This window comes from Stegostoma tigrinum, chromosome 10 (genome assembly GCF_030684315.1).
Source record: "Stegostoma tigrinum isolate sSteTig4 chromosome 10, sSteTig4.hap1, whole genome shotgun sequence".
NCBI classification, from domain to species: domain Eukaryota; kingdom Metazoa; phylum Chordata; class Chondrichthyes; order Orectolobiformes; family Stegostomatidae; genus Stegostoma; species Stegostoma tigrinum.
In genome coordinates, this window is record NC_081363.1 from 18,563,375 (window position 1) to 18,590,603 (window position 27,229).

General features: G+C 41.0%; 2 protein-coding genes across 7 annotated transcripts in view; one reads left to right on the plus strand and one right to left on the minus strand.

Moving 5' to 3' along the window:
- Positions 1-27,229, minus strand: part of ccnk (cyclin K) — a 73,893-nt gene that overhangs the window by 42,953 nt on the left and 3,711 nt on the right. The gene's annotated exons all lie outside the window — the stretch shown is intronic.
- Positions 1-27,229, plus strand: part of setd3 (SET domain containing 3, actin histidine methyltransferase) — a 161,034-nt gene that overhangs the window by 22,491 nt on the left and 111,314 nt on the right. For 4 of the 6 annotated variants that reach the window (XM_048538556.2, XM_048538555.2, XM_048538558.2 and 1 more), the window contains 3 exons: positions 12,474-12,580; positions 19,381-19,473; positions 25,507-25,655. In XM_048538556.2, the coding sequence (XP_048394513.2) occupies positions 12,478-12,580; positions 19,381-19,473; positions 25,507-25,655 (345 nt within the window). In that variant the 5' untranslated portion in view covers positions 12,474-12,477. Of the gene's footprint in view, positions 1-6,790; positions 6,961-9,245; positions 9,328-12,473; positions 12,581-19,380; positions 19,474-25,506; positions 25,656-27,229 lie in introns of those variants that run through there. The other 2 variants (XM_048538557.2, XM_048538559.2) reach the window with 2 other exon arrangements.

The following is a 27,229-nucleotide window of genomic DNA, read 5'->3' on the forward strand; positions in this document are numbered from 1 at the left end:
AGTTTAGTTAAAGGAACAAAATATCCCTGAGAATTTTAATAGAGAATATTCAAGTTGTGTTATTGCATTCAAGTTTTGTTATCACATTTTGTTGCTGTCCTTTTAAAGTAAAATTTTCAGAATTGATTTGCCTTGTGGTTTATATACATGTACTGAATAAGAATAGACCGTCATTTGGAATCTGTATCCGCACTTACGTTTTGCTGTTCGTTTGTTTGAAGCTTTTAAAGTTCAGTGACTACTGCTTGAAAAATGAACAGAGAATGAAAAGAGTGCCTGGCAATCCATGTTGTCATCAGATTTCTCTCTTGCGTGATGTAACCTATTATTTCTGTTACTGTTTACAAGTTGTCCGTGTTTCTGCATGGTTGGTTTTTGCCTTGAGTAACTTTGTCAATCTGAAGTTGGGATCTGGGTTCACTTCAATATTTTCAGTGGATGCTTCTGCAGAGAAAAGGTTTACAAGGTCATTGCTCCTGGGTTTCAACCCAAACTCAGTGACTTTTAATGTTGAAATAATTTATTTGTAAGTTATAGCTACTTTGCACTTTGAACTTTTCTGTCATTATTTTTCCTCTTCCCTAACTAGAAGAAAAACTGTAATCTGATCTAATAAAGTGTTATAACCTGGTGAAGAGGATGATTAGTTCCCCTCTTTATTTTAAATGCCCTCTATGTCAATCACAAGAATTTTTTTTATTTGAAACGTGGCCATCACACTTCAATTTAAATTTAGTTAACCAGATCAAAAATGAAGGACAACCAATTCAAGGTTCCCATGAATGACTGAGCATGTCTGTTAAGCCTAGAAAATGTGCCATCTACCACATTGACAACATAGACACTTGGGAGTACCGTGTGTCTAGAAAGACAAAAAGGGGTAGGCACTAGCAATAAAAGCTTTCAAAGCCTTTAAGTTGTGAGACTAAAATCTACGTCCTGCATCTTTTTTGTTATCTTTTGGACTGAAAAAAGAAAATACTACTTTAAACGGATGAGATTGTACAATGCGTAATAAACACGATTTTAAAATTGTTCTTTGCACAATATTTCATTTTTCTGGAATGGTGTACACTTTTTTTCTGCAAATCCACTGTTGAAGATGTTTTAAAAGACAGTGAACAGAGAACTTCTCAACCAGTGAATGAAAAGGAGCATTGGTATCAAATAGCCTTGTATTGACAGCAAAGAACTAAAAGAGGCTCAAAAGGAAGAGAACCAACTCACTGAAACCTGTAGTCTAGACTGGTACTATTGCACTGTATTCCACTGAATTTCTGTTTTCTTTTTACATCCTAAATATCTTGCATGTCTGTTTTAGTGTGTCTGTTTGTTTGAGAAGGGGTGTAATTTAAGGATGGATATTTTCTGTTGTAGAGTTCAAAGTTAGCAATTGCCATTGGGTGAAGAGAATTTGTTTATAATTACGATTTCCTTGGTTAGGACAGAGACCTAGCAAAACCTAGTTTTCTTTTGACCTGACCTTGCAGTCAGCTAATTTGTGGATAGCTTGACTAAATATTTCTAGATTTATGACAACTTCGGAATGGTAAGGCTTGACTTACGAGCATTATCCCAGCAAACCATAACATTAGTTGTTGTTCTGCTTCCTCAGGAGTGACAGAGCTAACTGATAATGGTAGTTTTTCAAGTTGCTTTTGCTCTGAATGTAAACTGTTTTCATTTAATAATCATAGCAGAGGTTAACAAAAGTTTGTTCAATTAATTTTGAATTCTAAATGAATCGGCAAAGTGTCATTAAATTTGTGTTACGCTAAACCCTTATGGAATATGAACCCTAAATCTTTCCACTCTCCAAAATTTTTTTTTGTTTAATGGAGAAATTTTGCAGAGGCAGTCAAGAAACATTGTGCAGTAAGTCCTGAGAAATAATCTAATCTGCATTTACCTGGTTGAAACAATATACTTTCTGCTTTTGGAGGTAGTAGGAACTGCAAATACTGGAGAATCTGAGATAACAAGGTGTAGAGCTGGATGAACACAGCGGGCCAAGCAGCATCAGAGGAGCAGCAAGGTTGACGTTTCGGGCCTAGACCGTCAGCTTTCCTGCTCTATTGCTGCTTGGCCTGCTGTGTTCATCCAGTTCTACACCTTGTTATCTCATACTTTCTGCTTTAAATACTGTGTTGATCTTTGAAAATAAACCCAGAGACTCTCCTAGTACTGGTTTGGCCTGTATGATGGACATGTGCAAAATTGAGTAATCTCTAAATGGAGACTGAATTATTTATATCACAGCAAGTTAAGTGTAAGATGATCAGTTCCATTTTTACTTTGGCCTATGACTATCTCCTAATAAAATGCCACAATGTAGTTTTTAATGCAGCACTATGCCATCTGACTGTGATCTACAGAAATTACAGTTGTAATGGATCCTTGCCTCCTTCGTGCATCATTTAAACCTTAGAAAATACCTATGGAATTGAAAAAAACCTCATTTATACTGGGGAATGTTTGAAGTTAGACTGATTTCATTTTTGTAAGCAAAGTAGGAATGACTTGCACGGTTTGACAAATCAAGTGATCATTGAAAAATCTAATGGGTAATTTTTAACTATGTTCCAGCTCTTTGTGCAGTTCTGTTTTTTGCCATTCTACTATGTTTGCTGGCTTGCTGCCAGTATTTATGCAATGAAATAAGAAACTTGTGTGCAGTATAACTGCCGCTACTTTTGGAAGATGACAGCGCTGAACACGCCTGGAGAGTGATCCATCAATTCTCTGTCCTATCTTATAATTATTTTTCTCTATTGAGAAGAGTTGACAGAAGGCCCTGTTTTCATTTTGATCCCAATTCAATAATAACACTTCAGGCTTGCTTAACTTGTTTCACTATGACTGAGTTTGTTCACAGCCTTTTTAATAAAGAGAGAAAAGAACACGTGGAAGACTTTTATAGGATAACAAGGTGTAGAGCTGGATGAACACAGCCAGCCAAGCAGCATCAGGGGAGCAGGAAGGCTGATGTTTCAGGCCTAGACCCTTCTTCATTTTCTGAAGAAGTTATCTCAGATTCTCCAGCATCTGCAGTTCCGACTATCTCTGGAAGACTTTTATGTTGACACTTGCAACGATTACATTAGGGGAGAGAGAATATTTAAAATCATATCTTTTTTGCCATTTATATAGACAATTTGGATGTGAACATAGAAGGTGTGTTTGCAGAAGTTTGCACATGACACCAAAATAGATGGGAACCTTTTTCAGATAGGGAAATGGACCACAGAGTGGCAGATGGAGTTTAATTTAGATAAATGTGAGGTGCTGTAATTTTGGAAAGGTAAATCAGGGCGGGACTTAGTTACTTAATAGTAAGGTCCTGCGGAGTGGTTACTGAACAAAGAGACCTTAGGATGCAGGTTCACAATTCCTTGAAAGTGGAGTCGCGGGTACACAGGGTAGACAGTGCGCTTGCTTTTATTAGCCAAGATATTGATAATTGGAGTTGGATGGTCATGTTGCAGCTGTACAGGGCATCAGTAAGATCACTTTTCGAACTGAATTCAAATTTGGTCTCTCTGCTACGGGAAAAGTGTTGTGAAAGTTGAAATGGTTCAGAAAAGTTTAACAAGTGTGTTGCCAGGGTTGGAGAGTTTGAGCTGTAGGTAGGAGCTGAATAGGCTGGGGCTGCTTTCCCTGGAGCGTCGGAGGCTGAGAGGTGACCTTATAGAAGTTTATAACATCATGGATAGTGTGGCTAGGGTGATTATCCAGTGCCTTTTCCCCATGGCAGGAGAGTCCAAAGCTAGAGGGCATCAGTTTAAAGTGAGAGGGGAAAGATTTGAAAGAAACCTAAGGGGCACATTTTTCATGCAGAGGGTGGTGCATAGCTGCCAAAGGAGGTGGTGGAGGCTGGTACAATTACAACATTGGAAAGGCATCTGAATGGATATATGAATAGGAAGGGTTTAGAGGGATATGGGCCAAATGCTGGAAAATGACCCTAGATAAGTTTAGGATTTCTGGTCGGCGTGGACAGTTTGGATCAAAGCTTCTGTATTCATGCTGTACATCTCTGACATGAATACATGACATCTCTTTTGACCTCCTTCTCTTAGCAAAGTAAAGGCTTATTTTGCTGCCCATATTGTGTAGGGTTTACTTACAGTCTGGAGTTGATCCATATTGTAGGTTATATCTCTTGTGTTTTATCTTTTGTTTATCTTTTGACTGAAAGTACGCCGGATTTGCACTGGTTCTGATTTACAGTACTTAAAACGATGTATGGAGGTTTTGACATTCAGGTGGACTAGAAAACATAATTATTGATGAGAGCATTCCTCTTGTATTCTGACAAAGTTTAAATTTCTTTCTCTCATGAGCCGTTAATCGAGCAGATCATAATCTATTGTGTATATTTCTGTCACTAACTGCTGTATAAATTGTATCAGGAAATGTTTACAATCAAAGCACTAAAAGTAAGTATAGGTAGAAGATGCTGGTAACAGTTTGCCAAAGGATTTTGATCAGACCTATAATCTTAAAAAATATAAATATTTTGAACGGTAGAGAAACCTGCATGTACAGTTGTAATATTTTGGAGACTGTTTTAAATATGTAACTATATTTTAGTAGATTACTGCTTTGTGGTGCAATGGTGACATCCTTACCCCTGGACCAGGAGGTCTGAGTTCAAGTCCCACCTGCTCCAGAGATGTGCAACATCTCTGAACAGATTGATTAGGAGAAACAAAATAAAAAAAAACTCCTTTTGGATTATCCAAATGTTGAGTACAATTGTGATGGGATAAAATAAACAGGAACAAGTGATATTGCTGAACTTCTGAAATAAAGCAAAAATCTTTAAATGCATACCATCAATAAAGAAATAAGACAGGGTTCAATGGTGCAATTTAGTTGTTTACGACTGTTACTGCTCTGATTGTAATGGAGTAAGCAAAATCAACCATAGAGAAATAAACTTGTTGAGTAAGCATTGTGAGCTTAAATTTGCTCTGAATTCCTGTTGAGCTCCTTTGCTCAGCAATCAGAAGGAGCTAATCTTATTGCAGAATGTGATGTACAGGATAACCTTTTTATACCATATTTAGTGGCAAACTGCATGTTCAGACTTATACTTGCCATTCCTATCTTCCCACCTTTGAGCTAATAAATACATCTTGAGAATTATAATTACATCTCGCATTATGCTCAATTTTGCAACTCTGAAATACGTGCGGCTTTATAATCACATTATAAGTGGCTGCATGGGATCCAGCAGGTAATAGTTTTCTAAGATGTGCAGGACTGTAATACATGCCCACACAAAGCAAATGATGACAGGTGACCATTGAAAAGAAATGAGTGCTCCAGCAAAATGAATGAAATTTGAAGACAGAAGTTAAAGCATTTCCTGACTTATCAAGTAACTGCACGGCGAGAAAGGAATTCAGTATTGATGAAAAACCGGTGACAATGGGAACAAGAAGAAACTAGCACTGAAGATGATGTCCAAGACCAAATCTGAAATTTGAATATGGAATGGGAACTTGCTTGACTTTTGAGAAGCGTGCATCAGAACAGATGCTGAATACTTGTTAGAACGGTTACAATGTTACCAGAAATGCAAGGTGTATTTTTTAATCAACCTATCATACTATCATACATTTCTGGAACAGGTGGGACTTGAATGCTGGCCTTCCAGCCTAGGGATAGGGATATTGCTACTGCAGTAAGTACAGAATGTCTGTAAAGTAATACAAACACTAAACTTCAGTTCAAATCAGCAGAGTCAACAGAACTTGTGAATAGAGAAAATAGCCTACTGATGGCGGGATTCGAAGCTATGCCCCTGAGGAGATGGGAGTCTAAATCTAGCCCCTTAGTCCACTTGGCCACGCTACCAATGCAGGTACTTAAGTGAGCCAAATCAAATTCTGAGTCTAGCAAAGATTGCAGAGCAATAGCTAGCTGGTGTCACCAGAAAACACCAAGTGGTGCAGCAGAAGATCAAGATTACTTGGAGGCCATGCCAAAATTACCAGTTTGCTGTGATTTTTCATCAGAATATGCATATGCATTATGTCCAGTTCACAACCTGGATGAAATGTCCATAAATTTAAGAGCACCCAACAAGCAAACATTTAAGTCGTAAATAAAATTATTTGTTGTGGGGGTTCACTAATATCCTTTGGGGAAGGAAACTACCATCCTTACCTGGTCTGACCTACTTGTGACTTCAGACCCACAGCAGTCATTGAGTCTGAATTGCCCTCTGGGCAATAAATGCTGCCTTGGCAGCGACACTCTTGTCCTGTTAATAAATGAGGAACAAAAATGACCTTGAATCCAAAAACACCACATTGGACCCAAGATGGGATCCTTATCATTATACCAAAACTGAAGTGACTGGATGAATTCAATAGAACTTCTGACAGTGAATTTGATGTTCTTTTTAAAATTGTTATGATTGTAATTCAAATCTATCCTTGTAGAATTATTTTGTTTAAATGCAGCTAAAGAATTGCTGGTGTGATTTTTTTTTTATTGCCCTTCAAATGATAACTATCACTTTGCCACTGGTGTCTCATTTTTTGAGCTTGACCTACAAGTTAACCTCTGTTTATGGAAGGAGTTTGCAAAGCTTTAAAGGTTGACTTGTTTGGTACATTCTGTGATGTATTTCTCAACTGCGTTTCACAGGCTGGTTTATTGACCTTTCTTCTATAGACCATCAATTATTGCAAAATTTGACTAAACTGCTGACTGTTGTGCATTGTGTGTGGATAAAAACAGAATTCATTCTTAGAAAGAGAATTTTGCAGAATGAAATTTGATTTGAGTCCAATATTATGCGCCTTCTCAAATTTATGAATTTGTCACGCAGTGCAAAGGGAACTTGCAAGTCATATTGGGAGTTGTTGTATCTTCTTTCAGTGAGCAAGCCCAGCAATCATTGAGATGGGTCCTTGCAAATTATGAAGTACTGTGTGTTTTGTGGTAAGTTGTGTAAAACGATCTTTTTGAGGAGGCAATTAATTGCTTCAACAAATTCCAAAGCTGCGTGAGTTTATTTAATAACTATTTAATAGTAATGTTGTTAAGTTTGTATCAACATTTGCCTTGTGGAAGGAAGTCGATACCCACTCACTAAATTCAGGTAGCTTGAAATAACTTCGATATACCATCTGATCAGAGTTTGCCTAGCAGCTGGGACATGACATTTTGCACACTGCTGTTTGGAATCAAAGCACTTCTTACTATCTAAAGAAGGCATTTTATCCATTGCACATTTCTTTTAGAAACCTGTTATTGTAAGGAGGCATATCTTGTTAGATGTCTTGACTGGCATTGACGTGAAAGAGTCTAGAAATTCTATGGCAAGGGAGTAAACATTTGGTTGTAAAGTTCACTGCATTGGTAATTCTTGTTTCACTGATTTTCTGTTTTTGTTTGCTTTCTGCTCTGTTGTGTCCATGGTATTAATCTGCAACTCATTTCACAGCTTCCACCTCTAAACATGTTAGGATCAACTTTCATCTGGTGCCTAGAAATTCTATTTTAATCTCCTTTTTGCTTATGACAATACTTTCTGTAGATGGTCATTTTGTTCTCAGCAGGATGTATATAAAGAAGTATCAGAGATAATGGGAACTGCAGATGCTGGAGATTCCAAGATAATAAAATGTGAGGCTGGATGAACACAGCAGGCCAAGCAGCATCTCAGGAGCACAAAAGCTGACGTTTCGGGCCTAGACCCTAGGGTCTAGGCCCGAAACGTCAGCTTTTGTGCTCCTGAGATGCTGCTTGGCCTGCTGTGTTCATCCAGCCTCACATTTTATTATCTTGTATATAAAGAATCTCTTATTGCCAAGCTTTCAATGACTTTTGGCAGTAAGGCCCTTAATGATGTATTTCTTTGGTAACCTGCTGTTCCATTTTTGCATCATCCTTCCTCTCCTTTTAGCCCAAAGTAATCCCATAAGCCCCTGTATCTGTTTAACCAGAGGACTGCGAAAGATTATGAAATTAGAATTGTAATCAACATAAACTGTGCATCTTCTGCCAAAGAAATCCATGCTGTTCACTTTATGGTTGTGGCCAATAACACAATGAAACCAGAACCAGAAGTAGTGTGCTGGGGATGAGTTTGCTGTCTTTGTCTCACTCTCCTGCTGGTTGCCCAGCTGGCTGCTCCTCTAACAGCCACTGGACACTTCCCATGTTGCTGGCATACCTGTTGATGCTGGCACACCTGTTGAGACTGGCATAGCAACTTCAGGGGGTCCCCTGACAACCCATGGCAATAAACTCAACCAAAATGAAAAAGAATCCAAAAGTTTTCTACCAATATGTGAAGGGTAAGCAAGTACTAAGAGGTGTAGTCAGACGCTCGAGTCCTTTAGAAAAGGATAAAACTCCGGAAAGCAACTGTTTACCAGCTGAGTTATATTCAGCTATGTGGGACTTGATTGGCCAGGACCTGCTGGAGGTGTACGGTGATATGTTTCTGGAGATAACATGTGCAAATTTATGAGGAAAGGTATCATCCCCCATATCTATAAGCGGAAGAGGGAGAGAGAGAAAATTAGAATTGGCGACCTAGTTCACCGCTGAATACAGATTACAAAAATACTGTCTAAGGTCATTCACAACTGGTTTAGGTCTCCTCTGGAATCATGATTCACCCTGACCAAATCTATGCTCTACCAGGCAGGATGATCTCATAGAGCCTCTTGTTTCTACAGGGATATGGTTGTCTACATGCAGGACAAGAGGGGGATGGTGGATGGCTGCCTCATCAGCCTGGACCAGGAGAAGTCCTTTGACAGGATATTGCACACCTACATTTGGGAAGTGCCATCCAAAATGGGCTTTGGGGTGAGAATCGTGCAATTGGATCTGACTGTTCTACGTCAATATCATTAATGCAGTCTCAGTCAACGCGTGGGAATCTGATATTTTCCCAATCAGATCTGGAGTTAATTAGGGCTGCCCACTGTCTCTGACCTTGTGTACTGGTTGGATAAAGTCTTTTGCTGAGTCCATCAGGAAGGAGGTGAGCCGAATAGGGGTGACTGTTCCAGGCAGCAGTGACCTGCAGGTCAAATCATCCCATACGTGGAAAATGTTGCCTTTTTCTGCTTGGATCCACTGTCAGCGCACAGACTCGAGACCATCTGTGCCCAGTTTGAACTGGCTTCAAGATTCAAAGTAAATCAAGTCAAAAGCAAGGCCATGTTCTTTGTGAACTGGGCTGACTGATCCTTTATCCCCTTCATCAGGACAGATTACCTGAAGGTGCTGGGAATATGGTTCAGAGGGGCTTGGATGTGCTCCAAAACCTGGGAGGAGCATATCGCTAAGGTAAGGCAGATACTGGGTTTTGGAAACACTGCTCTCTCTCCATTGTAGATAAAAAGCTGGTCATCAGATGTGAGGTACTCTGTTGTGTGTGGTGCAGGTCTGACCCATTCCCAGAACTTGCACCATTGCAGTCACTCAATCCAGTTTTCAGCCAAACTAGTAGTCTAAGATAGACTGTGTCCACAGGGACACCATATATGCCTGGATAAGGTGGGGGTGGGGCATGTGTGGAAGAACATGCCACCCTCATCTTGCTGGCTCCCTTTGTGTGTGACTGCATCAAACTGGGTGTAAACCCTCGGTAAACAAACATCAAGGGTCACTATGCACTGGCATTCTATCTGTCCCTGGTGTTGTAAAAGATGGCACTGGCTTCAGCGACGCAGAACACTCCAAGTAGCTGGACCATTCCATATCACCTGTATTTGTGGAGAAATTTGCAAAGAACAACACCTTTGACCACAAGTCCCATGGGGAAGTGGCCAGCACATAGCATCCTTGAGACCCTGTGGAATAAGGACAGAGTGGATCCTGTTGGTTGTTCCCTGAGCAGACTGTCAAAGTTGTTTGGCAGAATGCCTCATCACCAGAACTTTCCAACGAGCACCAGGGCATCATTTGATGGTGGTAAGAAGGGCACTACTTGTGAGATCTTCCACGTAAGCCTGGATTCTGCCCTGCCGCATGCTGCTCTCGAAGCAGCTCCAGGGCTTAGATGCTTTTGCACATCTCCTTTTGGAATGTGCCTATGCAAAGTAAGTCTGAAGAACAACTCAGTGATTTTTGGCAAGATTCTTCCCGAACAGCCCCACGCTGCTCTGTGCTGTACGGTCTGTTCCATGGGTCACACATTGCCTTCACCTGGACGATCATCAGCTTGGTGAAAGATGCGGTTTGGTCTGCCCAAAACTTGTTGGCCTTCCAGACCAAGGAGTTGATCTCGACCAGTGTTGTAGACTGGCTCATTCTAAGGCCGAGGACTACATGCTCAGGGATGCAGAAAAGCTTGGCACAGCTGTTGCCAAGGCAAATGCAGACACACCAGCATCCAAGGTCTTTCTGTGAAAATTAATTGGGGAGTGCATTCGGTTATCAGACCCTTCTGGTGCCTCAAATGTGTATAGATCTAGTCTTGTACAAGTAAGAAATGCCTTGGGTTTGTTTTGTTCCCCAGAATTGAACTGCTGTAGTGACTATGTACAATACAGATTTCTATGAATAAAGTATATTTTTGAAATAAAAGAAGTATGACATCGACAACATTCGTTGTCATTGAATGATCAATGACAAGTAACGTTCACACTAATTAAGTTCCTGGTGATGATCATCTTAGCAACAAGAATGTCTCCTTAGCATTATTATTAGCTTCCCGTCATCACAAGGGTTGCCATTAACCAGAAGCTTGTCTGGATCAGCTGCATAAACACTATGATTCCAAGAACAAGTCAAGGGTTAGATATCCCTGATGTGAGTAATTCAGTCCCTAACTCCTCAGCCATCTACAAAGCGCAGGTCAGCAACGTGAAGAAATACCCTCCACTTGCCTGCCCGAGCACAGCTTTGACACCACTCCAGAAAGCCCCACATCATGTAGGGCAAAGCACCTGATCAGCAATCTATCAACCGTCTAAAATGCTCACTCCCTACCTTTCCAAAGCACTGTGGCACCAATCTGTACTATAAGCTAAAACTTGCCAAGAATGCTTCACTAGCACCCTTGAAACCCATGGCTCTGTCACCTACAAAGGCAAAGGAAGGATGCTAATAGGAAAACCACTACCTACAAGATGCACTCAAAAGTGCCACACCAACCCATTATAGGAAAAATACCAGTCTTGCTTTTTCTTATCTTGAGGTAAGAATTGTGGAATGCCTTCACAAACGTTACTGTGGGAGTATCTCAACAAAAAGGAACTCTGCTTCAAGACATCCTGATATCACCATCTTATCAAGGCTTATTAAGAACAGGGGACAAATGCTGACCATGCCAATAATGCCAACATTCCATGAATGAATTTAAAATAGTTTTTTGTTTTTGCTGGTTTGTGACTTCCTGACCTACTGTTATAATTTTGTATGTTTAAAAATATCTTTGTAAGATCGCCATCTAGTTCCTGCTTTCAGGATTGAATTATCTAGCCTTTGAACATAGCTTGGGCCTCTTTTACATCAGGTGAGCTTTGTTTTTTTCCTTCTCTGTCTTCCATAGTAGGCATTAGCGTGTCATCCTAATCCTCAATGACTAAACTCAGGCATAATCTGAACAAGACATTGCACAATTTTAACACTTCCTCTAGGTTGTTCTGCACAGTTGCTAGTTCTGTTGGTTTTACGTAGCTGCTAGACATTCTAAGTTCTGAATCCACTAATACCCTCAAATCGCTTTTGTTCAGATTTACTGCTAGCTATTCATAGATTCTATCTATCACCTAATTGTTCTTTCACATTTTATATTTTAGTTACTTGTGCTAAATTTAATTTCTCATAGCTTGGTCCTGTTATATATTGGATTCTTTACTTGGGCAACTTTTTGACCACTCTTGTCCCCAGTTATTAATCATCTAGAAATTACATCAGTTAGCATCAAGCAATAACTCTAGGTTGTTCATGCAAATTAGAAGGAGCACTAAAACAGATTTCTTTGTAGCCAATGTTCTACTGTTCACCTTTGTGTGTCCGTCTCCTTTCTTCTTGCAGAATTTTTGATTGTATTTTACTGTTTTTAATACAATTAAGGTCATGCTTATTTAAATACACCTTGTATGAATCCCTCCACACTAATCCCTTGTTCTGGAGGGCTAACATAGTTTTTATATTCCTATATATGTTACTTTGGTCCAAAGGCTCCCCGGTAACAAATTATGAGTGTGACTGATGGCCAAAATAGTTATTAGAAGCAGTTTAACTTTTGAAGACTGCTAAATGATGAGTGTGACTTTGTAAACTTGATGTGATATTTCAGCTTTAAACTGCAGGTCTACTTAGCACACTTACGGATTTACACAATAAGATAGTGAGACATATTCCAACAACATGGTGTTTTAGGCTTAAATTTAGAAAGTATAATAGTAATTGAGGAACTGTGGTATCCTTTTGAGACATTTAATTAATGCGAGATGTTTGTGCTGCTTTATCTTACCCCACAGAACAATGGGCAAGAAAAGTAGAGTCAAAACGCAGAAGTCAGGAGGTGGAGCGACAGCAACTGTTTCTACAAAGGAAATAATGAATCTGATAACAGAATTACTGCAAAGTAAGCATGCTTTGAATTGACTTAGAAATCTTATATAACAATGTAATTTTAGTTTTTCATCATACATGGTATTAATTTATCCCTACGGGGGTGGGGAGGAAAGGCTTAGCAGTTTGCTTTTGGCCTTACCTGAGGCTTGATAACAGGTTGCCTGTTCACTTTGACCTATTTTACACTAGTATATAAAAGTTACAGTTCCTTGTGAGTTTGATTATATTCATTGTAGGAAAATTGTCTAGAAGTTAGGAACCATTGGCAAATGTTATCTTTTTGAAAAGCTGTGCCAAAAGTTAATTTTCACAAATCAAAGGAAATTGTTGATTGAAGATAACAAGGTGTGGAGCTCGATGGACACAGCTGGCCAAGCAGCATCTCAGGAGCAGGAAAGCTGAAGTTTCAGGCCTAGACCCTTCATCAGAAATGGGAGAGGGGAAGGGGGTTCTGAAATAAGTAGCTAGAGAGGGGGAGGCGATCGAAGATGCATAGAGGAGAAGATAGGTGAAGAGGAGACAGACAAGTCAAAGAGGCGGGGATGGAGCCAGTAAAGGTGAGTGTAGAAGGGGAGGTAGAGAGGAGATACGCCAGTCCAGGGAGGATGGACCGGGCAAGGGGGCAGGATGAGGTTAGTAGGTAGGAAATGGGGGTGCGACTTGAGGTGGGAGGAGGGGATAGGTGAGAGGAAGAACAGGTTAGGGAGGTGGGGACGAGCTGGGCTGGTTTTGGGATGCAGTAGAGGGAGGGGAGATTTGAAGCTTGTGAAATCCACATTGATACCATTGGGCTACAGGGTTCCCAAGTGGAATATGAGTTGCTGTTCCTGCAACCTTCGGGTGGCATCATTATGGCACTGCAGGATGGACATTTCATCTGCGGAATGGCACGGGGAGTTGAAATGGTTCATGACTGGGAGGTGCAACTGTTTGTTGTGCACCAAGTGTAGGTGTTCTGCAAAGTGGTCCCCAAGCCACCGCTTGGTTTCCCCAATGTAGAGGAGGCCACAACGGGTACAGTGGATGCAGTATATCACATTAGCAGATGTGCAGGTGAACCTCTGCTTGATGAGGAAAGTCTTCTTGGGGCCTGGCTTGGGGGTGAGGGAGGAGATGTTGGGGCAGGTGTAGCACTGCCTGCGGTTGCAGGGTAAAGTGCCGGGTGGGGTTGGGCTGATGCTGATGGAACTCCACCCACCGCTGTTGCCAATGCAATCCCGCCCACAGCCGATGCCAGCGCAACCCTGCCCACCACTGATGCCGACATTGCTCCACCCACAGCCTCCACTGCCAGCTGCTCCAGAGGACACAGCAACACTAAGCTCTGCCGAGTCTTCACCATTTCCACAGACCTCCCCCTTACTGAGGACGAATGGTCAGTCCTCAGTAAGGGGCTCACCTTTTGTCCCCCTCTACCCACACATCAACCCGTCATGTTTGGACATTGAGCAGTTCTTCCGCTGCCTTCACCTTGACGCTTACTTCTTTAACCGTGAGCCTAACCCTCCCTCTACTGACCCCTTTTCCTGCCTCCAACACAGGCCCTCCTCCTGGACATCACCCCAAAGCCTCCTACTCTCCCTTGACCTCTCCATCGCCAACTGCCGTCGAGACATCAATCGCCTAAACCTCTCCATCCCTCTCACCCACTCCAACCTCTCCCCCACAGAACGTGCAGTCCTCCGCTCAAATCCCAGCCTCACCATAAAACCCACGGATAAGGGAAGCACAGTTGTAGTATGGCGCACTGACCTTTACATTGCTGAGGCCAGACGCCAACTGTCCAACACCACCACCTACCATTCCCCTGGATCATGACCCCATCCCTGAGCACCAAACCATCATCTCCCAAACCATCGATAACCTCATCACCTCAGGTGACGTTCCATCCACAGCTTCCAACCTCATCATTCCCCAACTCCGCACCGCCCGCTTCTATCTCCATTCCAAAACCCACAAACCTGCTGGCCCTGGTTGACCCATTGTCTCCACCTGCTCCTGCCCCACCGAATTCATCTCCATCCAACTGAACTCCATTTTCTCCCCCTTGGTCCAGGAACTCCCTACGTATGTCCGTGACGCCATCCACGCCCTCCACCTCCTCCAGAACTTCCAATTCCTTGGTCCCCAACACCTCATTTTTACTATGGATGTCCAGTCCCTATACACCTGCATTCCCCTTGCAGGTAGCCTGAAGGCCCTCCGCTTCTTCCTGTGCTGCAGGCCTGACCAGTTACCCTCCACTGACACCCTCATCCGCTTAGCTGAACTTGTCGTCACCCTCAACAACTTCTCTTTCAATTCTTCCCACTTCCTACAGACAAAGGGGTTGGCCATAGTCACCCACATGGGCCCCAGCTATGCCTACCTCTTTGTAGGTTACGTGGAACAATCCCTTTTCTACACCTACACTGACCCTAAACCCCACCTCTTCCTCTGTTACATTGATGGCTGTATCGGTGCCACCTCGTGCTCCCAAGTGGAGCTCAAACAGTTCATCCACTTGACCAACACTTCCACCCCAAGCTCAAGTTCACCTGGACTACGTCAAACACCTCCCTCACCTTCCTGGACCTCTGTCTCCATCTCGGGTAACCACCCAGAAACCAATATCCAATTCAAGCCCACCGACTCCCACAGCTACCTAGAATACACCTCCTCTCACCCACCTTCCTGCAAAAATGCCATCCCCTATTCCCACTTCCTTCGCCTCAGTCGCAGCTGCTCCCAGGATGAGGCATTCCACTCCCATACATCTCAGATGTCCTCGTTTTTCAAGGACCGCAACTTTCCCCCAGCAGTGGTAGAGAACGCCCTCAACCGTGTCTCTGGCATTTTCCACAACTCACCCCTCATACCCCATCCCTGCAATAACACCGAAAAAGAATCCCACTCCTCCTCACATACCACCACACCAACCTCCGGATCCAATGCATCATCCTCCAACACGTCTGCTATCTGCAATCTGACCCCACCACCAAAGACATTTTTCCCTCCCCACCCTTGTCTGCTTTCCGGAGGGACCACTCTCTCTGTGACTCTCTTGCCTGCTCCACACTCCCCTCCAGCCCCACCACACCCGGCACTTTTCCCTGCAAACGCAGGAAGTGCTACACCTGCCCTCACACCTCCTCCCTCACCCCCAAGCCAGGCCCCAAGAAGACTTTCCTCATCAAGAAGATGTCCACCTGCACATCTGCCAATGTGGTATCCTGCATCTGCTGTACCCATTGTGGCCTCCTGTACATTGGGGAAACCAAGCAGAGGCTTGGGGGCCTCTTTGCACAACACCTATGCTTGGTTCACAACGAACAGCTGCACCTCCATTCCTTAGATGACATGTCCATCCTGGGCCTCCTGCAGTGCCAGAACCATGTCACCTGAAGGTTGCAGGAACAACAACTCATATTCCACTTGGGAACCCTGCAGCCCAATAGTATCAATGTGGATTTCACAAGCTTCAAAATCTCCCCACCCCCTACCGCATCCCAAAACCAGCCCAGCTCATCCCTGCCTCCCTAAACTGTTCTTCCTCTTACCTATCCCCTCCCCCCACCTCAAGTCACACCCCCATTTCCTACCCACTAACCTCATCCCACCCCCTTGACCTGTCCGTCCTCCCTGGACTGGCCTGTCTCCTCCCTACCTCCCCACCTACTCTCACCTTTACTGGCTCCATCCCCTACTCTTTAACTCGTCTTCACCTATCTTGTCCTCTATTCATCCTCTATCCGCCTCCCCGCTCTCCCTATTTATTTCAGAACCCTCCCCCACCCCAATTTCTGATGAATGGTCTAGGCCCGAAATGTCAGGTTTCCTGCTCCTAAGTTGGTACTTGGCCAGCTATGTTCATCCATCTCCACACCTTTTTTATCTTGATTCTCCAGCATCTACAGTGACTATTATCTCTGATGCAAATTGTTGAGTGAACTTCCGAGTACCAAACCTGGAAACATATATTTATATATTGAGAGCATGCCTTTAAATAAAGAAAATAAGGCAAGGCCTTGGGTCAAAGAAAAGAAAGCAGGCCACCTAAGATCAGATCCAGTAAGAAAGAAGATATTGAAGGCAAAAAAAAAGACTGAAGATTGAGGGCTCAAGAGGATTATTTGCCTCTACTACTTGTCTACTCATTGTATCTGTTAAAATGCCTCTTAAACTTTTCAGTTGAATCTGTCTCCACCAAAACCTCTGGCAGTACAGTGAAGGCACTTTCCACCCTCTGTGTAAAAATAAACTTGCCTCTCATATCTGCTTTAAACATTCCCCTTTTTTAACTTAAACCTACGTTTTGTAGTAATTGGTATTATACTCTGGAGAAATGACTGACTTTCCACACCTCTCCTAGATTTGTAAACTTCTAACCGGTTGCTTGTCATCCTTTGATGTTCAAGTGTAAACAAAACAAGTTTGTCCAATCTCTCCTCTTAGTTAATACCTTCCAAACCGAACAACATCCTGGTAAATTGTTTCTGTACCGTGTTTAAAGCCTCCCATATCCTTCTGGCAGTGTGACGACCAGAACTGTGGTCTAAATAAAGCTCTGTACACTTGCAAAATGACTTGGCCTGTGCCCTGACTAACGAAGACAAGTATGTCAAGTGCGTCCTTAACCACCTTATCTACTTTTGTTGCCACTTTCCGGGAACTGTGGATTTGTATGCTTCAAGCCCTGTGTATGTTGATACTACTAGGTGTTCTGCCATGTACTTCCCTCCTGCATTAGATCTTCCAAAATGCATCACATCACATTTGTCCAGCCAAATGTCCAGCTTATCTAAATCCTAATGTATCCTCTGGCAATCCTCCTTGCTATCTGCAATCTTCACGTTGTCTGCAAAATTACTGAACAGGCCACTTACGTTCTCCTCCAAATTATTTACATAGATTACAAAAAACAGGGGTTTCAGCACTGATCCCTGCAGAACACTAATAGTCACAGATCTCCAGTTAGAAAAACGCCCTTATTCTACTACTTTCTCCCTTCTATGACAAGTCCAGTTCTGTATCCATCTTAACATCTCAGCATGGATCCTGTGTGATTTCACCTTTTGCATCAGCCAGCCATGAGGGACCTTGTCAAAGATGCTGAAGTCCATACAGACACTGCGCCTTGCCCATTATCAATCAACGTTTTCACTTTCTCAAAAAACTCGATCAAGTTTGTGAGACACGACTTTCCCAGCACAAAGCCATATTACCTGTTGCTAATAAATCTACCTTTCCACAGGCAAGTAAATCTCATCCTTAAAAATCTCCAATAATTTCTCTTCTACTGATGTAAGGCCTGTAATCTCCCAGATTATCCCTGTTGCCTTCCTTAAACAAAGGAAAGCGTTTGCTATTTTCAGTCCTCTGGAACCTCTCCCGTGATGAAAGAGGACAGAAAAATTTTATACAAGGCCTCAACAATTTCCTCACCTGCCACCCTCAGCATTCTGGGATAGATCCCATCAGGTGCTGGGACTTGTCTACCTTGATGTCTTCTAAAACACCCAATGCTGCCTTTTTTTTAATGTTGAAATGTGCCAGAATATCAATATTTTCCTGCCGCGACTAGCCATTCACCATTTCCTTCTCGTTAAGGACCTCACCAATTCCTCTGGCTCCATGCAGAAATTTCCTTCTTTGTCCTTGAGTAGACCTACCCTTTCCATAGCTATCCTCTTGCTCCTCAAATATGTACAAAACACCTGAGGATTTTCCTTTAATTCTGTTTGCCAAGTACCTTTCATGGTCCCTTTTAGCCTTCGTAATTCTTTGTTTGAGTTCTTTCCTGCTATCTTTGTATTCTTTGAGGGCTTTGTCTGTCTTCAGATTCCTAAACCTTGCTTATGCATCATATTAAATACTATGCATTCAAGAACATTGAAACAAGATAGACCATTCAACCCGTCGAGCTTTCCCCAGCATTCAATGTAGTCATGAATGACTCAAAACTTTGTTGCCTTCTAAACTATCCCCTCCCCAGTCAAGCCCTGTAATAATGTACGTTGCTGGACATTCAAAGTCTATCAGTTTCTGTCTTAAACATACACAAAGACTAAACTCCCCAGCCCTCTGTGGCAGAGGATTCCAAAGGTTCACAACTCTCCAAATTGAAAAGAAGTTCTCATCTCCGATCTAAGTGTCATCCTCCTTTATTTAGACCCCTGAATTTGGGGAAACGTGTTATCTGTATCTATTTTAAATTCCTCTTTAAATATGTTGTAGCTTCCTTTGCTACCCCAGGAACTAAGGCGGATCATAAGACATTTTCAACAGGCCAGTTTGAAGTGGAAGCTTAATGCTGACAACTGTGTATCCTGATCTCAACCTCTGATCATTCCAGCCCCAAAATAATTTCTGTTTTTTTAAGTTGGCTACTCCTGTGGCCTTGCTTGGTTCAGTTGGAAACTTCCATACCTGTTGACACTGAATATAGAGTATATTTGTAATATTGACACCGACTAAAAGTGAATGTTTATTGAAAACTTGCGCAGAAAATGGTGGGAAACTCAGCAGCTCTGGGAGTGTTCGTGGAGAGTGAAACAGACTTAATATTTCAAGTCTAGCATGACCTCCTCAGAATAGCTATTGAATCTGAGCAGTCTAATTCACATAGAAATGATAGAATGGAATATCTTTAACTGTCAGGAAGAAGAGACATCCCTCAGTTCCAGGTATTTTAAAAATGGACCACAATTAAAAGTAGGTTGCAATTAAAAGGCCAGATGTCTAATTCACTGTCCACCTGAAGAGAAATATCATGGCTGCTTCAGCTTATCACATGTGCTTGTAATACCATTTTTAAAATTTCTTTTCAAGAATGCAGCAATCCTTCCACAGTACCTGGAAAGGAATGGGAAGAATACGTGCAGATCCGTGGCTTGGTTGAGAAAATTCGTAAAAAGCAGAAAGGTAAGTATGATTCACTTCCACTTTTGCATGAATTATTTTCTCTCGCTTCACAATAATCTCATTGTTTGCTCATTGTCATAGCTAACCAGCAATAGAGGTAGCATAAAATTGAAAATGGTATATACAAGTTAACATAACACACTGAAAGTCTAATGTACAGCGCTACAGTCTTAAAGGTTTTTTTTTTGTATAACATTCTGCTCTCTATTTTAGGCATGTCATCAGGAGTAAACATAAAGTTGCCATAGTCTTTCAAGACTGTAGGTCTGTTCTGTCCATTAGACAGAGATGACTGATGGTGATTTAATCTGAGGGTGCCTCAAGTGAGGGGAGAGGCTGAGAAGGACAGTCTCTTCATGGTAACCTCAGCCAGTGTGGGAATTGAACCCATGCTGTTGGCATCACTCTGCATTGTTTTTAGGCGTAATGCCAAAACTAAGTCTGTGGTTTATCCTGAATTGAGGGCTAATCCTTCCAGGTAAACTAGATAGTTGCTGGTTGTAAATCTTGAATAGGATTTTCTACCCACTTTTTGTTTAGGCTGTAGATCTTCTAGGTGATTTTGGATCAAGCACCAGAATTCCTTCACAATCCTAGAATTTATGACAGTGAGACTCCACTAAACACTCTTCTATAAGACATTAAGTAGACCGCCATTGGAGTAGTGTACAGTTTTGGGTGCCATAGTTCATGAAGGATGAGAGTACATTGGAGGCCATGCAGAAGGGGTTTACAAGAATGTTTGTAGTGATGAGGTACTTGTGAGGATAGATTGGGAAAACGCGGGTCTGCTTTCCTTGGAAAGGAGAAAGGTTACGGGGAGATTTGATGATGTCATCAAAATCGTGAGGGACCTGGACAAAATCAATGGAAACCATTCCATTCGTAAAAGGTTCGAGAACCGGAGGGTACAATTTTAAATGTGTTTTATAAAGAAGCAAATGAAAAATTTGTTGTAAAGTGGAAAAATGTGCAAATAAATCTTTCTCACACAACAAATAGTTATGTTCTAAAATGTGCTACCTGGAAATGTGTTGGAGAAATGTTCAATTGAACCTTTCAGGAGGGCATTAAATGAGTATTTGAACAGAAACAACATGCAAGGGTACGGGAAAAATGTAGGATAATGGTACGATGTCACAATGCATATTTGAAGGGCTAGTGCAGACATCATGGGTTGACTGTCCTTTTTTCTGCACAGTATCAATTCTTTGTTAAAACTGTTGTATTATAAAACTAATTTCTACAAAAATGATAGAAAATCTTCACTTTAAAGAATATGGTAATAAAACATCTGTAATATTATAGCACTTGGTGTGGTGTGAAATTCAAACATTAGAATGTATGAAATAGTTTGACACATGGAAACTTAATTTTGCTCAACTATTCTTTCTTGTAATTTATCCTCCATCTGAGCCTTAATCTGGTGGTAGCTGCTATATTCCCATTCACCTTTTATCTCCATCTTAATCACTATCTAAACTTTTTCTTAAAACTTGGCATGGTCTCTCTTTCATAATAACAAAGTGTGAAGCTGGATGAACACAGCAGGCCAAGCAGCATCTTAGGAGCACAAGAGCTGACATTTCGGGCCTAGACCCTTCATCAGACGGTCTAGGCCTGAAACGTCAGCGTTTGTGCCCTTGAGATGCTGCTTGGCCTGCTGTGTTCATCCAGCTTCACACTTTGTTATCTTGGATTCTCCAGCATCTGCAGTTCCCATTATCTATGGTCTCTCTTTCAATAGCCAGTGCTTGTCCTAGTATTCTAGTTTGACTTGATCTGTTTTTCTAAAGTTTCTATATGTGTCCTGTTTCCACCAACTGCTTCCCCTCCTCCGTGACTCTTCAATTTTAGAGAAGAATGTATTTCCTTTTATTTCAGTTTAATTCTTTCACAATGCTGTTTGAAAATTGATGTACTCTGTTCTATGGTGAAGCAGTCCCATTTTTCAAGTCTTTCTTGGCAGTTTTATGTCCTGCTACCAGTTTACTTCCTTGTTAATCCATGTTCGCTTTTTAAAATGCTTCCAAGACTTTGCAAACTGAATGGCATGGCAGTTTTACTAAAGTACCCTTTTGACACTCTCAACCTAATGTCTTGAATGACTTTGACATTTTTGGCTGTATTAAAGATTGTGATTATTCAGCTTCTTTCAATGCATTATTTCTGGTCATTAGTTTGATTTTAAAAAAACTTATTTTGGATGTGTCTTCATTGCACCGTTGTACAGTTTATATAGCACGTTTATATAACATTGTCACTAATTTCTAGATATACTGTTGGCTTGTCTACTGTTTCTGCACCTCATCTCCTTTGCATTTGGAACTACCACACCTTCTGTCCAAAACGTGTATGCTTTTTTTAAACAATCTGACCAATAAGTTGCGCTGTTCTGATAAATAAAGATTACTCTATCATTTTGATTAAGTTTTTTTTGCGTTACTCTTTTTGTGAATATAATGCTACTCAGAACATTGTTTTTTCCCTCTTCTATTAATTCCTGTCTGTTTTAGTTCACTTGCTTTTTGGGCTGATGTTCAGTTTTTCACTCGATATGCACGGAATTAATTTTATCCTTGGGCTTTTGAGCTTGCTGTGCCACCCAGTGTGGTTACAGCTATTTTATGACCTCATTCCATGCTCCTGACTTTACCTCCTATCCCTAGTACCTTGTGGCATGCGATCCACTTCCTCTAATGTCAATACTGATGTCGTTATTCTGTATGTCCAACATGGGTGAGAACAACATATGTTTAAGGAGCCCATATTGCTCTTGACAAGTCTTTTTTTTTCCTAAAGTAATTGTAAAGACTTTTTGATTGACTTAGATGCTGTTTGCAAGTTTCATGTTGTAACTCATTTTATATATTTACCCACCATTTGTCATTCTTCCCACATCAAGGTCTGTACTCTCTTTATTTGGTATGATTTGTTTTTTGCTGTATGCAATTTTTTTGACTCTGTTATCAAAATGGCTATTTTTGGTATTTTAAAAATGTATTAATACTTTTATATTGCACTTTAATATATAATGTATCATATTAATTTGTTAACTTATCCCACCAATCTGGCGTCTTATCCAAAACGGACTTGCCCAGTTTCCTGCAGTCTCTTGTTTTCGCATATTGAATTCAGTCTTATTTAAATATAGAATTTCATCATTTTCATGTTTCGCTTTTTCAAGCACTGCAATGACCTTGATCATATTGTGATTGCTATTAGATAATATAACATTATTCCACTCCATCACGAGGCCAAATCTAAATCTTGAAATTACTGGCAGTGTTCTCCATGAGCTTTATTTTATTTAGAATTCTGCAAAATTAAAAAGCTTATAATTGATTACTTCATTTAAGCCTTATATGAGTATAGGTTATAATGGAGTTTAAATATTGTCTCCTGGAATTTCATTCAACACCTCATCCCCTTCATCTGTCAGGAATGGTCTTAATTCAATTTCTTATCTAGTCTCTGGTTTATACGTGATACAATAAAAATACCAATTCACAAATAGGATTTTGTGTTGGGTTATCAGAAAATTGAAATGCAAGTATCATAGAGAGTTCCACCAATCTCTTTCTTTATATCATGCGAAAAGAAGTGGTGGTGATTTGTTGAACGGGATTATCCCCATTTAAGTTCCTGCTGGTTATTTCTAAAACAGTTCTGAATATTCATAGGATCAGAGAATCCCTACAGTCTGGAATGAGGCCTTTCAGCCCATTGAGTCTGCACTGACCCTTCAAATAGCATCCCACCCAGACCCAGCCCCCTACCTTAGCACCATAACCCCACATTTACCGTGGCCAATCCACCTAAAGTGCACATCTTTGGACTGTGGGAGGAAACTGAAGCATCCAGTGGAAACCCATGCAGTTACAGGCAGAAAATCCAAATTTATGAGGATAGGGTGGGTCTGGACCTATCACTTGTTTGATTTTTTTTTTCCTCTCTACCCATGATTGATGATGTAATTTCTCACTCAGACATGTTCCATTATTAAACTGTCAGTATCATTATAACCAGTAATTTCCTTAGACCTGTCTGGAACGCAGTCTAATTTTGATGGTAGACAACAAGGTGTAGAGCTGGATGAACACAGCAGGTCGAGCAGCATCTTTTTCCTGATTCTATGATGCTGCTCAGTCTGCTGTGTTCATCCAGCTCTACATCTTGTTATCTCAGATCCTCCAGCATCTGCAGTTCCTACTATCTCTGAAACTAATTTTGATAGTTATGTTTTATGTCGAACAAACTGTTAATGTATCAAGAAGTCAAATGTCTCGAAAGATGCATCCTTTCAGTACTTTTTGTATTTTAGTACATGCAAAATGAATTGGTGTTTTCTATCTTTGACCATTTGCAAGAAATATAAACGGTCAATTATAGTGGCTGTCCTCAACTAGCTTATTGCTTTATTAATTACAATTCCAGTTTCCTCCGCACTAGTGTTTTACTGTTATGGCACTAAAAATCCATTAGTATTGCTTTATCTCCCTTGTTTCTTGCTAGTGACCTCTCTGCATTTGTAATTTTTCTGAAGCTTGTTTGAGGAGCTTGTTGCTCTTGCAGCTGCCCTGTCAACTTTTTATAAAATGATACTTAGCTTTCTTTTGATTTTTAGTACATATCAGAACACTTTCAGGTTCAACCCCTGGTCGGAGTTCAATTATTTAATTTCAACCAATGGAAGAATTAGAAGTGTTGGAGTTTGCCAACTGTGTTGCTGGTCTGCAAAGTTAATAGAATAATTGGATCAGTGTCCTTGCACGGAACTGAATATACAATGAAGAACAGGATAGGTTCTGGTATGATGATACAAAAAAAACAAAGTTGCTGGAAAAGCTCAGCAGGCCTGGTAGCATCTGTGAACAGAAATCAAAGTTAACTTTTTGGATCTGTTGACCCTTCCTCAGAACTGGACACCAAAGCATTAACAAAGTGTGGGTCTGGATGAACACAGCAGGCCAATCAGCATCTTAGGAGCGCAAAAGCTGACCCTTTATCAGAAAAGGGGGATTGGGAGAGGGTTCTGAAATAAATAGGGAGAGAGGAGGAGGCGGACTGAAGAGGAGAAGATAGGTGGAGAGGAGAGTATAGATAGGGAGGTAAGGAGGGGATAGGTCAGTCCGGGGAGGACGGACAGGTCAAGGGGGCGGGATGAGGTTAATAGGGAGGAAACGGAAGTGCGGCTTGAGGTGGGAGGAGGGGATAGGTGAGAGGAAGAACGGGTTCGGGAGGCGGGGACGAGCTGGGCAGATTTTGGGATGCAGTGGGGGGAGGGGCGATTTTGAAGCTGGTGAAATCATTAACTTTGAATTCTCTTCACAGATGCTGCCAGATCTTCTGGACTTTTACAGCAACTTCTCTTTTTTGTTTCTGATTTGCAACATCCACAGCTCTTTCAATTTTTATCAGATACGACGATGTTTGTTTGGATTTCCGCCTGACATTGTCCAGGTTACAGCATTAAAAAATGGCCACTTGAGTTGTTATTAGCAGTTGGGAATTCAACAGAGCAGTTTGGGATAGAAGAAAAGAAAATGGGTTGAGAAACTAAGAGGCACTATGCACACAGGGAGTAAGATAGGATTGTAAATAGTAAGAATGAAGTTTCAAGAAATTTACCAAGATCATGATGTCTTCTACCTTCCGAAGCTCCAGATGTGAAAACATTTTTCCCTAAATTTTCTGGCATCTGTTTCATGCTCTTGCAGTAACAAGTCACATGGAGACTAATGTCATCCTTCTCCAATCAAGTTATGTTGTACAACAAATTGTAGTGTCAGGATTTATTTAACTGAACAACGTGCAATATTGTAAGTTGTCTATGTTATCATTCTTGAACCAAATCTATTGCTGAAAGACTGCCTGAAACTCTGTAATGCTTTTTCTGTTTTTACATTCTTGAGTGCCTCGTATTAAATTGAATTTGTTTTGACTTTTTTTCCTGGTTAGTAGAACTTTATGATTCACAAATAATTAACTTGTCTGATTTTAAGTTTTACTATGTGGTTTGTAACCATTTAGGATTGTCGGTTGTCTTTGATGGGAACAGAGAACAGCACTTTGATGAACTACTGCAGTGGGCAGCTGACTGTGGAGCCTCAACTGAGGGTTTTGAAATCACTTATTTTCCAGAAGAGGGCTATGGTTTAAAGGCAACTAAAGACATTAAGGTTTGCCTCTTTTAACCTTCTTCATCCACCGTCCTTTCTATGCAGTAACTTTGGTCTGCAGACATCAGAATATCCAAAATCATTCGTTGATATGCACATAATTTAGAAGTCATCCCAGTTTTTTAGCACAACATCCATAACAATGAGATCCTGCCTAGTAGTGTTCACTGCCACACCATCAATGCAACTTTATTGCATTATTTGAGAGTAAATTAGGCAGCTGCTGCCTTTGAAGCAACAACACTCACTAAAAGTCTAACTAATTTGTAGTCATAAATTGTGTAGAATTGGGCATCGGTGGTGTATTTAAAATATGAAGTAAGTTTTTATCTGCAGATACAGAAAAACTTTGCCTATTTGCATGAAGCTGCTCATTTGTCTACTAATATTCCAATGACAGTTCGGAGTAGAAACGGCAATTGGTATTCTGCAGACAAGATTTTAAGTAATTTCACAAGAAAATACTATAGCTCAATAAGCAGTTCCTTCAAATTATGATCTAAAGTAGAATGCAAACCTCTGAAAGGGGAGGAAGCTGTCTTCTTGGAGATATGGATTGTATATTGCAGCAAAACCGTACAACTTTACAACTCTAATAATTTAGCCGACAGCAAACACAGTACAGTACGTGGGCTTACTGAAAATGTCTTTGGAATTAAGGCATTCTATCAAAGCTGTTGAGAGCAGGTTTGGCAAACCACTTCCCTTAGTTGATGTCATTTATATCTAACAGTTTGTTCTGACATCAGCATTTAGAAGAAGAAGCTATGAGTTGTTGGTCCACTCTGCCCACTAATGTCAACGAATTTATTTCTGAAATTGCTTTAAAAACAGGAAATAAGATGGGAAAATTGACCTCCCAACATTGCGTCACCACTTCCTTAAATTGGCTACTGTATTTCATTTACCATTGTCTGTAGATAAATTCCAATTATTTGCTTGTTGCATTAGCACCTAAGAAACAGGAAGAAGAGTAAACTGCTTAAGTACTCTAGCCTGCTGTAATTCAATATGATAACCACAAAGATAAAGATGACTCCTTTCACGTGCAGCTTGCTGAGAATGTTATAGACACTGCAAAATGTTGGTAGAACGTAATAGAATTTGCAGATCAAAATGCGTTGTGAAACACATGGATTGCGTGTTAGATTGCAAATCAGATGAAACAAATCATAGAACACCCAGAATTTGACTTCTTGATCAAAGATTTGAAACAAAGAATGAGATGTTTCTTTGAATGGACACTATGCTATTCTAGCTGATGGCAATACTAGACAAGCCAGATTCTAGAGTGAAACCTGCTTTGGTAGACAATGTGTTTGATTCTCGCATTTGGTTACCGTGGTATACGTTAAGGTACATGTGCACACAAGGCTGCAAGTGCTCTTGAACCAAAAGAACACAAGTTTTATAAATAGCAAAGCAAAGTTTCAACCATTTTTCCCAGCAATATTCTTTATAGATGCTCAATCCTAGTGAAGTGTCACTATTATGGCGATTTAATTTCTTAACTAAGACAACAAAATGTGAGGCTGGATGAACACAGCAGGCCAAGCAGCATCTCAGGAGCACAA